The sequence below is a fragment of the Nelusetta ayraudi genome, unplaced genomic scaffold (assembly GCF_046127955.1).
Source record: "Nelusetta ayraudi isolate G7.1 ecotype Tasmania unplaced genomic scaffold, CSIRO-AGI_Nayr_v1 ptg000075l, whole genome shotgun sequence".
NCBI classification, from domain to species: Eukaryota; Metazoa; Chordata; class Actinopteri; order Tetraodontiformes; family Monacanthidae; genus Nelusetta; species Nelusetta ayraudi.
This window is the reverse complement of record NW_027466125.1, coordinates 1,428,408-1,442,976: the sequence shown is the minus strand read 5'-3', so window position 1 is coordinate 1,442,976 and position 14,569 is coordinate 1,428,408. Positions and strand designations below refer to the sequence as shown.

The 14,569-nt window shown below is 48.6% G+C and overlaps 1 protein-coding gene across 1 annotated transcript in view; it reads right to left on the bottom strand.

The window, feature by feature from the left end:
- gpc4 (glypican 4) overlaps positions 1-14,569 on the bottom strand; it is a 32,642-nt gene that overhangs the window by 4,012 nt on the left and 14,061 nt on the right. Inside the window, exons 2-3 of the mRNA XM_076043357.1 lie at positions 7,577-7,735; positions 2,318-2,715 (exon numbers count right to left, since the gene is read on the bottom strand). Of these exons, the coding sequence (XP_075899472.1) occupies positions 2,318-2,715; positions 7,577-7,735 (557 nt within the window). The remainder of the gene's footprint in view (positions 1-2,317; positions 2,716-7,576; positions 7,736-14,569) is intronic.

Genomic DNA, 14,569 nt, shown 5'->3' with positions numbered 1-14,569 from the left:
GAGAGCGTCTGCAGCCCATCTCAGAAGTGTGTGACGGCGTCGCTTTGTAAAAAATACGCGGGTGTTCTATTTATCAAACTTGACACTTGGCACCCACAATGATCGAAGCCGATCAAATGGTTCAGGCAGGAAGTCAGTGATTGGAAAACACACAAAGTGCATCTGAATGTATTTATTTTTCACCATTGTTTTCTTTCATTGAGTCTTAACACCAAGAATCGATGTATATGTAGTAGGGTTGTAAACGATAAACCAATGCAACCAGATATCCGGTTCAGGAAGTGGGTGTTGTGGAAAAATAAACATTGAACCAGAATCTGCGAGTGAGAAGCGCTTATTTCAGAGCTCTGAGGCACAAACAGATGAACAGCAGTTCATCAGCCTGAGAGTGCAAAGTGTAAGAGTCAAGAATGCTGTTTCGTGCAGTATGCGTGGGCGTACGACCCCTTGCAGGTTGCACGAGGCAAGACAAAAACAGGATCTAACACCTTGTGGTTGCTCCAGCCGTTGACCCTGCTGTGGCTTTAACAAATCATTCTTTCACTTCTCTGGAATACATAAGTACGAAGCGAGACAGAGAAAAACAACAACTTAAAGGCGAACAAAAGCCACAAAGTTCGGAGCAACATGTTACACAGGCAGAAGTAATATTCCATTACGTGAGCGATACGGTTGCATCGGCAGCAGCCTCAGAAATCGATTTTGAAAGTCATGCATTGGGAATCGCAAGACTTTCAATTGGTTGTCGACATTACCCGCATCAGCATCTCTAGCTGCAGCGTTGCTAACTTGGCCACTCTCTCGCTAAATCTGGCGACTTCCCAACTCCCCGTGGCGTCAAAAGTGACGAGCGACAGATCTAGCGACTTTTCCTGGTTGTATTGAAGACTTTTCTGGTATTTTGGAGACTGACATGAAAGTAGGGCTGCAACGATTAGTCGACGTAATTGATTATGTCGACAACATAAATTTGTCCGCGCGAAAATTAAAGCGTTGACGCGTCTTGTTATTGTAAATTGCTGAATGATAAAATTTCTCTAAAAAAGGCTCGAAAACTCCGACCAAAAGTTTCTAAAGTTTAGGAATATTTCACAGAAAATGGAGCAGCGAAACACGCGAGGGGCAAACTCTGTGAAGCTCACACATCATTCCATGGTAGCACTACGGCAATACGCAACACCTCAACACACAAATAACGTCAAGGACAGATATTTCGTAGTTATGTTTTGAATTACACGCTTATTTGTTAATCAATCATCAGCCTATGGAAAATCACGGAACAAGCCTGCTTAGCGAACGAAAGCTCACTTAGGTAAATGCTACTTTACTGCAGTAATTGAAGTGAATTACAGTCCCAGTCCCTGTTTTCTAGCAAGCAACGGGTGATGCAGCGAGCCCCTGTCCCGCCCCAAAGCAGTCACAGGCGGCCACGGCCTCTCCTCGAGGAGAGGAGCAGAGAGGAGACCCTCACCACTCTGCGTCCAGGCAGCTAATGAATCACGCACGGCCTTCCTTACAGGGTGAGATGTAAATGTAAAGGTTCATTCATTGACCCGCTAAAATAAATCACTGCATTTGGCTCACACAGCATAAGTCACTTACTCACCCTCAATTCCAAGAAGAACTTATATATATATATATATACACATATATCACTTTCATAGTACAATGAAAGTTTGTTTTATAAAATATCTACAACAAATATTTGTCATAGCATCAAATCGTATGTATCGAATCAATTTGTATCGAATCGGTCACTGATAAAAAATTATATTGTTTTTGAAGGGAATCGCCACCTGTTTATCTCGATGCACATTGACTCGTTTACCGCAGAGACATGTGCAACCCTAATATGTAGGCATTCTGCTGTGTTACAGCTAGGTTAATCAGGATAGAATTTTGAGAAATGTATGATATGGATGTCTATGCGTAAATATATACATATACGGTATAAAACATTTTTAATATAGAAAATTAAATAGTATATTTTATAGGAGTAGTAGTTGAAGTTTAATGGAAGTGATTGTTGCCATGTTTCACTTCTTCTCAATGTTTTTCAGATATGTTTAGACTCGGTTTTGTTCTTGTTTTTACTATTTAAATCAGTAATTCATTTTGCATGTCTTTCTCTATGATTTTAAATTACAGCTTTGATTTTATTTACATATCGAAATAAACATTACTGAAAGTAAACTAAACGTATATAAACGAAATACGTGAAAACGGATGAAACTACATGGAGTATCAGGCCACAGAAAGGTGGCAACGCTTTCACTTTCAGTGGGCAGGAGGGGGTCAAAGGTCAGACGGAGCGTACCTTGGAGACTTTGTTGACCACTTCGGGCATGATGGCCAGGCCGCGCACGAAGATGCGCGCGGCCACGAAGGAGCGCGACAGCTGGAGGCGCAGCTTGCGCGGCACGTCGCCGAACGGCTGCAGCTGCTCCGTGTGCCGGCTCACGCACTCCATGTAGGCGTCGCTGAACTCGTACTGCACGTTGACCAGGCGGAACATGCGCTCCAGCAGGTCGGCCCAGAAGTCTGACAGCATGGACTCCAGGTTGACGGCGGCGCTGCCCGACATGTAGTACTGGGTGAGGGACTCGAAGAAGCTCTTGAACAGCCCGGCGTTCTGCACGTACATCATGCCGTAGGTGCGCACAAACATGCTGTGCAGCGACGACTCAGCGTTCTTCAGCAGCTCCAGGAAGAACTCTGGAGCGGAGAGAGAGAAGGTTAACTGATGGTCTTTAATTGATTTTTAGCTTTAATGCAGTTAAAGAAAGAACAATCGGCCAACGGAAAGTTTTTGTCTGCACGAGGCTGAATTATTTTCCAAGATTTGACAAACTAAATGGGTCTGATGGGCTCCAACTACTGAGAACTCAACTCCCTGGCTTGACTTCAAGAGAATTCATCCATGCATTGTTTCACAACATGATGTTTTTTCAGACTTCCTGAAAGTCTGAAAGTCTTTTTTCTGTAGAACTGAAAAAATGAAAAACGCTGAAGCAGATAGGACAGAGGATAATTTCATTTCAATGGAAATGTATTCTTTCTTTTGGGACTTTTCCATCAGATTTTTTTTGCTGAATTGGTCCTGACATTAAGGGACATCAGAAAAAAAGAAGTCAAATAAGAAAGTTTGAGCATTAAATCTTGGACAAAAAGGCAGTGGAATGTGCTGAGACGGTTGGAGAAGAGAAGATGGGGGGGGGGGGGGGAGTGAAAGGTGGAACTGGAGCATCTCCTCGCTCTCTGCAGACGTGCCATTCAGCCGGGACGTCTCTCCACATCAGGCCGCTTCAAACTGACCATCATCAATGGACATTTTTCTCTTGTCACATTCCATCGGCTCTCTTTTCTCCCGCCTCCTCCCGGACTGTCCTTCATTTTCAATAGGATTACTGAATAATGTGAACCAGGCCCCTCCTCCTCCTCCTCCGCTGCTGCCGCCTCCCCCTTCCCCATACGGACCTGTACCCCCCTTATCCAGACCCTGCAACAACCCCCCCACACTCCTCCGCTTTCACTTCATCAGTTCCTTCAGAAGGTTCTCTTCACTAGAGACGGGGAACAATGACCTACTTCATCCTGTGGAATGTCCATCACCCCCCCCCCCCTCCCACCCCCAATAATCCAAGCACCCCCCTTCCCTTCTCCCAGGGTCACCCCCCCCCCTTCTCCTCCCCAACTTTCTTAATCTGGACAAAATGAGAATTCCTCGGACTCTCTCTGATAAATGCTTCACCTTCAGTCTTGCATGTATACAAGAACACATTCAAAGCTTTTTTTTTTGTAACCCACTCCAATGTGCCCCCCCCCCACTACCCCCACCGCCCCACCCCCACCTCCCTCCCTCCCTCCCTCCCGGACAAAAATCCTGCCCCGCTGCAGTTTCTCGGGGTGCCCTCTGTCTGTCTTTGAAATGTAAAGTTCCCATGCTCTCACAGAGGGAGTCACTACACACTCCCTGCGCGCACACACACACACACACACACACACACACACACACAGGCCGCAAATAGCGCTGTCACTTCCACTTCAGACTGACACAGTGAAAAGAAAAAAAAATGAGGCAGGGGGAGGGGCTTGAGGTGGGGTGGGGCAGGGCGGGTTCAGTTTAGGGATTTTTTTTTTTTAAAACTCCAAATCCCTACTGTGTCGCCAAGGATACCGGAAACATTGCAGCCCCTCCATTTACCCCCCCACCGTCCCACACTCACACACACACACACACACACAACCAGGGGAGAGGGCACCAAGTTCCACGCTCCATTGACAGAGATTAAAACAAAAGGTCTCCCCCATCCTCACTGCCCCCCCACCCCTGGAATGTCATAGCAGCCACAAGTTTAAAGTCAGTGAAAGGAGACAGAGGAGGAGGTAGAAGAGGAGGACGAGGAACACGGGGGTGTGGGGGGGGAGGAAGGAGGAGGCGGAAGGGAGTCCACACAGCGCCCTAAACTTCTTTATTTCCTTTGCACAGTTTATTAGTGCGGTAATGCCTCCATGCTGAACAGATAAGCCCTGTAATGAGTTTAGACAAACCCACTGGTTAAAAAGAGAGGGAGGGGGGGGTCCGTGTAGGAGGAGGAGGCTCCAGCATGGGCAGTGCTACGCAGGCATCTTGCATTCTCATTAAAGAGAGTTTATTCCCGGCCGGCTGCAGGATGTTTCCATCAGAGAGCCGCTCAGGTCGGCCCCGGGACAATGGTCCCAGGGAATGCGGGTGAAAGGTTAGCGGGGGACCACACCGTCAGCCGAGGCTAAACGTTAAAAAGGAGCACCGGGCTCCCGCCCCCTTCCCCCCTGCAATGGCCCCCGTCATCATTTCCCCACGCCGCGGCCAAAGGCCCTAATTATCAGATGATCTTCGGCCCGAAATCCATCACGGGAACAGAGGAGATGACTGATCTCCTCCCACCACCTCTTCCTACTTCCACCTCCCGGGTGCATCCCCCCCCTCCTGCTCCTCCTCCTCCTCTTCCACCACCCCGCCCACCACCACCACCCCACAGCAGTGCCATAAACTCTCACTCGTCCCAGGCCGTAATTGCGACCCATTTGTAGCAATTAGTCCCAGCAGCACGTCTCCCTTTTCATTCTGCGACGGGATTCTGTCCCTCCTGCTGCTGGACCCTCAGCGTGTTCGTGCTACATCTGGAGTCAAGGGGGTCTTAATCCTGGTTCTTAACCCCCCCAGACAAGACGAGTCGGACGATGTCAATGCAGCTGGACACAGACAGACAGACGGAGGGACTGATGGAGGACAGGACAGAGGGGGGAGAGAGAGGAGAGGTATTTCTGGCGCTGCTGCTCTTAATTGGCCGTGACTCTTCGCTGCAGGGCCCATGATGACGTCTAATCGAACACACACACACACACACGCACACACGCACACACAAACACACACCACTTCCCGACTCTGTTGGCGTGCAAAGTGCATGTTGTTGTTGTCTGTTTTCCACCCACAGTTGTGCAGCTGTGTTTATGCGCATTAACCCTCCTGATGATGTCATTGCTTTAGTCGGCCTTGTAAGTGAGAGCAGAGAGACACGAGGTCCGCGAGTTCCTTCCTGCAGCACTTTCACTCAATGGTGGAGGGGGGGAGAGAGCTTCCTCCCCTCCTGGCTGACTCATCATGTGACAAGAGGAAATAATAGGGGAGCAACCTGAGCCAGAGAGAGAGAGAGTGAGAGGGAGAGAGAGAGAAAAAGAGAGAGAAAGAGAGAGAGGCGTTCTAATGGTCCAGGTGGTCGAGAGAGCACAGCGGGCCTTTGTAAAGGGATCTCACATCTAACAGCTCACACGCCACACACACATACAGGGACCATACTGGCCTAAAGTGATGAGGAGGGGCCGGGGGTCAGAGAGTGAAGGATGAGGATACTGTCAGGTGGAGGGCTGCCCCCTACTGGTCACACACACGCGATGAACTCTACGGGAGTTTGCCACCTTTTTCAATGGCAGCTGCAGCTCCAAAAGGTCAAACACATTTTTAGCCCTTTCAGTTTTACCAGGTCACAAAGTTGCTGTGAACCAACACAAACCACAACCATACTAAGAATGTCCATGTGTAGTTTCCAAATGTGGGAACAATGAAGTACATCTCTCTCTCTCTCTCACTCTCTCTATCTCTATCCATCTATGAGTAGGACCCTTAAATAGTCAGAAAGAAAAGAAAGAAACGTGGAAGCAGCACTGAACGTGAACTGAGAGAAGATCCCAATCAAAAGTGAAAATAATTCCAACCTCCTTTTAGGATTATTTGCATTCATTCATGTTGTCAATACTTGAAATACTTAATTTGATTCCTCCTTCTGCTTCTGATAAATAATTCTGGGTACATTTGGGCCATTGGGCTGATTTCTGAAAAGGAAGTCAAGATTTCTTTTTTTTTTTTAAATCTTTCTCGATCTTGGATCGTGTAACAATGAGAAAGAAAAAACATCTGGTGTAAACGCCAGACATTAAAGCATTTTTTTTTTACTTGAGAACAAATAAATGAATAAATATATAAATAAAGAACTGGACGCTGACTGATGCTTCCATGAAATTAAAGACGGCGCTGTCGTGAGAGGACGCAGCGGCTGAGCGCATGAAAGGAAGAAGAATATAAAATAGTAGCACGATGGTGTGTTTGATGGGCAGAGAGGAAGATGAAGGAGGAGAAGAAGATGAAGGAGGAGAAGAAGAAGAGAAAGAAGGTCTTCTGAGAGAAGGGGGGATGAGACGAAGGACAGAGGGGCAGCGGAGAGGAAAGACAAGAGACGGAGGGGTGGACACGTCACATTCCTGCTCACATCTGGCTGCAATACACACCATCCCGTGGCTGCACTACACTCCCTTTCACACACACACACACGTTGTGGCACACATCACAAACTCGCCCATCACGCTTTTATCAGCTGAAGTTGGACGACAGTCGGAGGCGTCTCCGCTCCAGACGAACTGCAGGGAGGGGTGAGGGGTAGTGGGGCAGCACGGGGGTGATGGTGGGGGGTCGGGGGTGTCACACTCTGGATGACTGGAGGTATGTGAAGCTGCCCCACTTCCTTGGTGACTCAGCAGCGTTTGTGCGTTCCCATGCGCTCCCAGGGAAACCTAATACCCACACACACACACACACACACACACACACACACACACACACACACACACACACACACACACACACACACACACACACACACACACACACACACACACACACACACACACAGCGGAAGAGGAAGTTGCAGAGGGAGACTAAATCTGAAGATGTGTGTGGTCCGTCTGTCTGCCTCTGCGGAGGGGAGAGAGAGGAGCGGAGGCCTGCTGCTGGGGGGTTGGGAGAGGGGGAAGGGGGTGGGGTGGGGCTGAGACGTCAGGGGACAGGTGGACGGGCCCAGTGGACACAGCAGACTGACTGTCTCTGCTCCAGCGGCAGTGGCAGGTGGGAGCGTCCGTCAAAAAAAAAAAAAAAAAGAGCGTGGAACAGATGAAGGAGTGAACGACCGAGCGGCTGCAGGACGGGGGATGAGGGGTTGGGGGGTAGTTGGGGCTGCAGCAGCAGCAGCGCTGGGTGACTTACTGTCAAAGTGGTCGTGTCTCTGCCTGAAGGTGGACTGCAGGCTGGTGCTCAGCCTGGAGACGGGGGCTTTGATCTCCGAGTGGCTCTGCTGGCTCAGCTTCTCCTCCATCTCCAGCGTGCAGCAGGAGAAGCCCTGCGGACACACCTTCAACGGAGCTCCTGCACCAGACACAGAGAGAGAGAGAGGGAGAGAGAGAGAGAGAGAGAGAGAGAGTTACATAGATGGTTAGGGAGACATGTGATTCAGAGAAACATCACGAGTCTCACACACCCACAAAAGAAAATAAAAGCAGTGGCAATAAAAAAAATAAAAGTGTCACACCTGCAGAACAGGCTCGACACTTTTACAAGCCACTTTCGCCGTGTCATCGTCTCAGCTTTCATTCGATTTTTACGAGAAGCTTCCCTGTGTTACCGAGTAACAAATGCAACGCGACACAACACGAGACGTCTTGTCTGCGAAAGCAAGTGGATTCAACTTCAGCCACTTTACGGAGCTTCGCCCTCGTTGCTCCCTCGCATCCCACCGATCGCTCTGTGCTGAACTCTCTGACGCAAGTCCTGTACACAAGATGTTGCACACGCTGAAGGAGGAAGAAGAAGAAAAAAAAAACCCCCTCCCATACTCTTGACAACACGAGACAGAGGAAGACGGTGTCGGACGTCGGTGGCATGACGTTGTCGCCTTTCCAAAAATAAATGTGTATGATTTCCACGTGACCTCGCTCGGGCATCATCTGACTGTCACGTGAGCCAGTTTCATGCCCCCACCACCACCACCACCACCACCACCTTCCCAACCTCCTCCACAAACAGCTGTCTTGTGTTATACAGGAACCGAGACGTTTGTCGCTTCATGCAAATTTTCCAACCGATTTAAAACCTCGCGCCGCGTCTGAAAAGCCTCGATAATAATGACGCCTCCGTCGGTTAAAACTCACTGGTCTTAATTCAGAAAAGTAATTCGGCGCCTCGGCCACAGTCGGTCATAAAGAGCAACGGTCGACAGCGGGGGAAAAGTTGTAAAAGCGCGCTGAAAAGGAGTGGAAGGGCCAAACGAGCAGAAAAAGGTGCAGCTGCAATAATGTTTGGTTTTAAAAATGTAGCTGCTGGAATTTAAGGTGGCGAGGTGGTGGTGGTGGTGGTGGTGGTGGTGGGGTAACACAGAGACCCTTTCACTGGGTCCAGGTAACAAGGCCTGTTTAGTTTTCCCACCTGCTCACTGACTGCAGATCTGTGTGCACTGCACAAATGACTAATATTATGTGCAGGGCTTTCAGTTTTCAAGCCTTGAGTCTCGAAGTCGGTCTTTAATATTTTTCTCCTTTGCCTCAGTAGCAGTTTTACCTCTCGCCACGAGATCGCTGCTGACCTATTTTTCCAGGATTGCAAAGAGATGCCTGTATAGCCTTGATAAAGGTACAAAAGTTCAGTAAAAAAAAAAATTTTTTTTTAAATACAATGGGTAATATAAAATGAGGGCACAGGCAGGCTGACTTCCCAAAAGATTTTTTTTCCTTTTAATACTTTAAAGTCCAACTCACTTCATAATGTTGGACTTCCTGCTCCAATATCCAAACATGTTCTTTCTTGGTGTTATTGTTTATGATAGCAGGCCACTATAAATAGTACTTTGATTGATCACACACAGTATTTGTTTTGCAGCCTGGTCACCATGTGGATGTGGCTCTCTGTGACACACTGAGGTCGTTTTCATGTCTTTGCTGCGTGTAATACAGAAAACATTTACAGGGGGTGGTGGAAAAAAAAAAAAAAATCTGGACAACATACTGCTGACGTGTTTTAGCTTTCGCGCTTTTCCAAAAACAAGTGGGAGGAAGTAAATGGGCTCCTTCATTCGATTCTTTGAGTCGCAGCTTTGATTTACTGCGCCTATCTAGCGGCTGAAGGGCTGAAATGCGAGCCAGAAAAGCAAACAAGTAAATAAATAAATGAAGGACTGAAAGACTGAATGAGCAGCTAAGGTCAGGGAATACTCGCAGCAGCACAATCATCTGAAGGGGGCGCCGAGGGGAGCGATGCACCCTGGCGCCAAAAAACGGACCCCCGTGTCTGGGACCGAGTCCAAATAAGCCTCAAGTGACTCCTTCTCTCACAGCTCCGGGCCCAAACTCATCGCTCGGCCGCCAGCCCGCACTGCTCCTATACATGTGCGCACGCACGCACGCACGCACGCACACAGGCATAGCTGGCAGCCCCCGTACCCAAACATATTCACACATCACATCACTGCTCAACACATGGCTCTTTGTACCAGCATGATTGGAGGTACAGGGAACAACACACACACACACACACACACACACACACACACACACACACACACACACACACACACACACACACACACACACACACACACACACACACGGAACTTTTAGGAAAAACAGTGGTCCAGTCTCTCCTCTTGCAGGGCCCCCCGCCTGCCCGCAGCACAGGCCCACAGTCAAAGGGTCTATATCCACGTGGAAAATAGGCCCCTAGTTACCAAAGCGCGCACACACGCACACACAGAAACACACACACACAAAAAAAGTAACCTGGTCAATATTTCACAGGACCGTCTGGACAAAGGTCACGTTGTTCACTCAAGCGGATCGAGTCTCGGGCAAAACGTCCAAAATCTAAGCTGGTGGACCTTTTTTTTTGTGTGTGAGAATGTTTTTTTTTTTTTTGAAGCAGACGCTAGGAGGAGGAGGAGGAGGAGTGAGGCGTTTTACAACGCAGTGCGTGATGTTGGCTTCTCATCAGCCGCTCCACTCGGCCGACTGAAGAGCCGCCGTGTTCTGGATCAGACCGTGGAACACGGAGTGAGAGCCCGCGTTGTTCTGCCGCTCCGAGGCTGGCGGAGGAGAGCAGGTCCGGCTCCCAGGCGGAGTGCCGCGCTGTGCTGTGGTACCTGTCGTAGCTAAAGCGTCGCCGTGCTGTCAGTAGAGACATCACATGGCAACGGGGGCGGCGTCCTTAAGCGAGCGTCTAGTTTGCGTCGCTGTCGGCCAGCTGAGCTGATGTTTGCACAAGGGGCTGGCAAGTCTGGAATTCTCCGTGCGCTACGCTAACCAGGGATGGGCGATATAGACTAAAAATTTGATCACGATAATTTCTGGCATTTATTGCGATAACGATATGAAGGACAATAAAAAATAAAAAAACAATTCAACTCCATCTTTTGGGATTTTTTTTGAAACCGCACATTTTTGAAACCGCACTCGTGGCGTTTATTTTCACTTTGCACACGATCCACGGTGGATTCTCGAGCACGGTGGGTCCGCTGTCAGCCCCGTGCTTGTTACTGTGCTATACATGAGCTACCGGCCGCCAGCCATGATGATCATGAACAGAGTTTATCGTTATTGCCGCGGTGAATTTGTTTGGGTCGATATAGCGCAAACGCCGATATGTCGTGCAACTCTCCTCCGCCGCTGATTTAAAAAAATTAGTGCACAAAGAAGTGACCAGAGTCAAAGTGCGGCTCAAAAAAAGAGAGAAAACTTCTCTCCCAGGCGGTCAAAAAAAAGACAAGACAACGATGAAACAAAGGTGTGACTCCATGCGGCTGGTGGGATTCCGCTCGGCCTTCCTCATTGTGGTGGGAGTCCCCCCTCCCCCTTTTAAAACGCCTCATAAAATAAGTCACTTCCCTTTGACATTGTCCTGCCTCTCAAAACTCTTTTTCTCAGAGGAAGGACGACGGCGGTGGCGGCGGTGGTGGTGGTTGTTGGGTGGTGGGAGGTGGAAACGCCTCATAGACAAAAACCAGATTAGACACCTCACCCCCCGACCACCACCCCCTCTGCCCACCATCATGTGCCCCTGAACCTCCCAGACGCCCCCCTCCCCCACCACCTTAGCCACCCTGCAGGCTTAACCAACGAGGTCAAAGGTTAACAGCCACTTCTCTGAGAGAGGTCCTGTCCTCTGACCCCACCCCCCAAAACCTCCCCGGCCTCCCGCCCTCCTCCACCAACTGGCACATCCACCACACACAGCACCGCCGCCAGCACCCCCGCCGCCGCCTCCTCCTCCTCCTCCGAAAAACCCCAATCACACCAGTAATAACAGCGCCAGTTCACATTGGGAAACACCTCCCGCTGTCGCAGGCAATTAGAGGAGGGGCGGGGGGGTTGAGGGTCGGCTGTAAAGTCGCAGACACATGCGTAAAAGCAAAAATAGAAGAAAGCTGCGCTTCTAAATCCAATCCCAAGACATCAAAGCCCGTCTTCTTCTTCTTCTTCTTCTTCTTCTTCTTTTCCTCCTCCTCCTTCTTCTGGCTGAAACATGCAGCGGCAGATTCTCCCGCGTGTCACAAGTCGTCGGCCAAAGTCTGTCGCTAATTGGAGTCTGGTGGTCTGGCGAGTGAACCGAGCCGCCGCCAACGCCACGTCACACACGCAGGCATCGGCGCTTTTAAACACTTAAATGATAAACGGCGTGCAGCTCATGGTCTCCACCCACCCCACCCACCCCCCACCGCGTGGTCCTAATCCAATCCCCGGCGGAATGCAGGTGATTGGAAGATGTGACTGGTAGGAGCAATTCAATTACAAAGGAAAGGAAAACACACACACACATCATCATCATCAAATATGTGTGAGTGCATTGAGGCTGACAGAGGAAAGTGGTGTGAAGTAGACTGAACAACACAAGGACGGACAATGACTGGACGTGAATGAGCTCGGAGCAGCAACACACGGAGGAGAAGGAGGAAGATGAAGAATGAGGAAGAGAGGAAAGAGGAGAGGAAGGATGAACATTATTGATTTTTTACAATCACACTACTTAGAAAACTAATTGGAAATGATGCACATTTTCACAAAGACATATATTTATATAAGAATAAATAAGTAAATCATAAATAGGTAAATAATAAACAAAAGTAATCAAACAAAAGCCCCAAAGAAACATTCAATCCTTCAGTGTTTCAGAAAAAATAACTCAAAATCTAAATGTTTTTGTGGCACCAGATTTCTGAGATGCTCTCGAGGTCTTTCATCAAAAAATAAATAAAATAACTTAACTGGATTCTGCAACGAAGGTTGCGGCAGTGATTAAAACCCACCTCTATTCTATTTTGTCTGTGAATTTACAATAGCCATTTTCGCTTCTCCAAATAACAATAACATTTAAAAGCTGCACAGTCTCCCATTAGCTTTTTGTTGTAACCCGGACCAGGAATAAGGCCCTGTCCACACGGGAACGTTGCCGTTTTTTTTCTTTCCCGGGGTCGAAAAAAGTTGCGTCCACACGCTGACAGATGGAAACGGAACGGTGGGTGAGAACGATGTAATGCGTATGCCACACTGAAAGGTGGCGCTGTTCACAGACGCTGACACAGCCACCGGACCCACGATTTAGAAAGAGGGCATTTCCGCTACACACTAAACACAGCGAAAACAAAAACGGCGAGTAGCGGAAAAAAGGTGAGTCTGAGGTTTTGTGAGGTTTTGTAGTAATATTGCCAACAAATCTTGAAGTGCATGCGATACAAAGACAACTCCGCTCGCCGCTATCGTTGTTGTTTGTGCCGCTGCATGCCGTGTTTTTTCCGGTCACGACAGTGACGGTGCGATGACGTCATCGTTTTACAAGGAAAAGCCGTTTTCACCGTCCACACGGCAACGATGTGACAACGGCGAAACGGCGTTGCCAGATTTTCCCACTCTGGGACACGTTTTCAAAAAATACCGTTTCGCGGACCCAAAACGCCGTTGCCGTGTGGACAAAACGTTGTAACGGTTAAATACTTTACTGTTTCCACCAAAAAACCTTCCCGTGTGGACGGGACCTAAGTTTAGTGGCTGTAAAACTTTGATTAAAATGACTAAAAAGATTAATTCAAAGAATAAAAAAACGCAGCGAGTCTGTCAGAAGCAGAAGAAGGAGGAGAAGTAGAAGAAGGAGAAGGAGAGCAAAGAGAGGGAGAAGGAGAAGAGGAAGAAGTTAGAAGAAGGGTGCTTGATTCATTGAGCAGGAGTCGCAGACTGCTGCGGCCCTGCAGCCAAAACACATTCTCCTCTTACTTCTCATCTCTGTCTCGGATGTAATTGTCCTCAAGGGGGGGGGGGGGGGGGGGGTGAGAGCGAGTCACTTTCTGTTCACCCCAGCGCTGGACGTGCAGTCTGTTGATTTAGAGGTGAGACGCTGTGTAATAATTTGTCGATGGTTTCGGAGGATTCAAAAGAACCACAAGTGAAGGTTCGGATTAAAACGCAGAGGAAACGGCGGCGCCGTTCCATTTTCAAAATGATAGCGTTTTCTTTTAATCCCACCCACCACCACCCCCACCCCCACCACCACCACGGCTGAAAACTGGTTCCTGTTGCAGCACGCCATCAAGCCCGTGCTTTAGTTCAGCTGGGCTCCTTTCATCTGCAGGCCCGGCTAAATATCTGCCCATTGAAAATGAACTCCATCCACTCCCTGAAAACTTCCATTTACCCATTTTGTAAAAAGTTATTCCAAAATGTTTTTTTCTTTCTGTAGGCCAGCATTTGTTTTTTTTATCCTCAAATAAATGAAAAAAAAATGTTAGCGTGTCGTGAAAGGCATGCGTCTGCTGCTGTTATCAGCCTTCTATAATGGCTTTCTGGAGGAAGTCCTTTGTTGAGAAGTTGTGCCCTGTAGAAATACACATCTATTCAAAGCGGGCTGGAAAGTTTTGAAAACTCGACGACTGTGTGTGTGTGTGTGTGTGTGTGTTTTGGGGGGAGCGGGGGGGTTAGCAGGCAAATCCTCAGCAGCAAGTGAGGCCGATGAAATATAAAAAAAAACTCAATTCAAACTTTTAACTCCGACTGATGCCGCTAACTTTCAACAGTGCAGCGACATAAAACCAACGGTACAGGAAAAATCCTTGAACAGGGCGAGTCCCAGTTTTTACACACAGCCAAGAGGAGGAGGAGGAGGAGGAGGAGGAAGGGGGGGAAGTAGCTGCAGTCAGTCAGAGGGAATGCTACAAACATTCATCCACTC